Source organism: Mesitornis unicolor, unplaced genomic scaffold (genome assembly GCF_000695765.1).
Source record: "Mesitornis unicolor isolate BGI_N332 unplaced genomic scaffold, ASM69576v1 scaffold34012, whole genome shotgun sequence".
NCBI classification, from domain to species: Eukaryota; Metazoa; Chordata; class Aves; order Mesitornithiformes; family Mesitornithidae; genus Mesitornis; species Mesitornis unicolor.
Window position 1 is genome coordinate 9,177 of NW_010171821.1, and position 2,206 is coordinate 11,382.

The following is a 2,206-nucleotide window of genomic DNA, read 5'->3' on the forward strand; positions in this document are numbered from 1 at the left end:
GCGGAAGGGCAGGGTGGAGTCCAACTCATTTTTGATCTTGATCAGAGCATCGAGCACCATAGGTCCACATCTAGAACAGAAAACAAAGTTGGTCGACCCATAAAACTCCCCCCCCGCCTCAGCACGTGATCTCCAGCACCCCAAGCAGCACCTAAAAGGACTCTGATCAGCTACAATTAAAAATACACTTTTTTCCCACTAATTCCAGCTAGAGGTATCTCCACCAGCAGCACGACCCATTCGCCTCAGCACACGTCAGAGTGGGACAGAAGCCCTTTTTTTTGTGAAAACTCTGGTGACTTGGCTCAGCAGGAGAGGGTGCAGGCAGCACAACTGAAAAACTGAGTGTTTTGCAATGGTTTCTCTCCTTTTGGGTCAGGTTTTAACTAGTTTGCCTGTCCTCATTAGTCACAAGAGGCAGCGCTGCACACAAAACCACAGTCTTGGACAACTTATGTAATTTTATATACAGCCGACAAGGCAACACCCAGAAATTATTAACTGGTGCATGACACAAAAATTCGAGCTCTCCATCGTGTGCTTCTTAAGCAGGGAGCTGCATGGCTTTGTATCTGAAGCTTCTGGAAAGGGCTGGAGGTGAATTCCTCTGGCAAGAGGACAGGGAAACCACGTGCCCACACAAAGGTTTCTGCGCCACAGGGACAACTGCAGCCCTTTGCAGAACTGTGGAGAAGCGAGAGCGTTCTGGGTGACAGCAACACAAAAGTGTGCAGGTGAGCAGGTGATGACTACAGGTTTAACAGAACCCACAAATCAGAAGTAACTAAGTGTTAAGAAAACTATGAGAGAGTTGCTAAAGCTTGCACTCAGGTGTGGGACTGCAAGCTACGTGTAAAGTACTTTCCTTTTGGAACACGGCCTAAAATTTACCGTATGAATAAAACTTCTTAAAGCCACGAATGCATTCAAGTCTTCAGCACAACTCAGGGACGCAGGGAAAACCTCACAGAAGTCACAAAACCAAGGGACCCTTTTACTGCTGACATCTCTCGAGGCACTGGCACTCTGTGTCCAGTTTTATTTGCCACCAACAGGTGAGGGAGGGGAAATAACCCCCCGTGATCCCAGTAAGATTTGCTTCGTTATCTCGCCTGCGCTGAGGACAAGGTGCTCTGTAACACAGCGGAGGCACCACTTCCTTGGCCTTCTAACAGTTTCTGAAGCTTAATGAGGCTGCTGACACCTCAGGTCCTGCTCCTCAGCCACCCTCCATTATCGTTTGTCAGAGAACCCACACGCACCCGCAGCCCCAGCAGCAAAGCTTCTCCCCCTCTGGCGCACACTCACTTATTCAAATCCACTTCGTATGTCTGCATGCGGGGCTTGTCCCCGGGCTTATCGGGATCCCATCTGTAGATGGCAAACTTCTTGATCCGGGGCGCTGCCGCGGCTGCTGTCTGCGCTCCCCGACACATCTGCATCCAAACAACGGCAACACAGCCCTTAGGTCCCTTCGGGTGGCTTTTAATTGAGCAACAAAACGACCTGAGGCCACATGTTTTGGGCTGAGAGCTGCAAGATCCATCATTGACTTTGCATCTGGGCATTCATACAGCTTTTGGAAAACCCTCCCAAGGGTTTGCCACAGCAATGGACCTGGGACCAAGCAACAACCTCTGCCCAGGGGCTCCCTACTCCTCCATGAGGCAGAGAGAATAATCCTAAAACTAACGGGTAACCCATCAGTGCTCCTGCAGTACCTGCAGAAACTCCTTCCTCTACAGCCCCGAGGGCTTTCCCTGCCCCAAAAGGGTCCTCAGAAACCCCCAACCACATCTCTACCCAGGAGCTTCTTCCCTCTCCAGGCCACCTGCCCCACCTCACCCTTCCCCAAAGCACCCCACACCTTTTCTCCTACCATTCTCACATCTCTTCCCACCCCACTTCTAGACCTCCTGCACCCCCCAATCTCCTGCCAGCCCCTATCTCCCCCTAAACCCTTTCCAGACCCCATCCTACTCCTTTTTACCCCAAGCTCTCTCCAGCACCCCTCTCATCCATCCCCCCTTCCTCTAACTCACTGTAAACTCTTTTCCCATCCTGTACTGTGTCCTGGATCCCCTCATGCTCCTCAGGCCCGTCTGCACCCCTGCTCAGCTTCCCCAAAACACTCTCTGCATCCCCTCCTGTTCCCCAGCTCCCCCTCAACCCTCGCTGCACCCCCTTCTGTCCCCAGCAACCCCTC

At 52.0% G+C, this 2,206-nt stretch overlaps 1 protein-coding gene across 1 annotated transcript in view; it reads right to left on the reverse strand.

Annotated features, from left to right (window-relative positions):
• The window catches only part of SDHB (succinate dehydrogenase complex, subunit B, iron sulfur (Ip)), an 8,480-nt gene extending 7,017 nt beyond the window's left edge, over positions 1 to 1,463 (reverse strand). Inside the window, exons 1-2 of the mRNA XM_010180156.1 lie at positions 1,309 to 1,463; positions 1 to 70 (exon numbers count right to left, since the gene is read on the reverse strand). Coding sequence (XP_010178458.1) covers positions 1 to 70; positions 1,309 to 1,442 — 204 coding nt within the window. The 5' untranslated portion in view covers positions 1,443 to 1,463. The remainder of the gene's footprint in view (positions 71 to 1,308) is intronic.
• Positions 1,464 to 2,206: the final 743 nt, after the last annotated feature.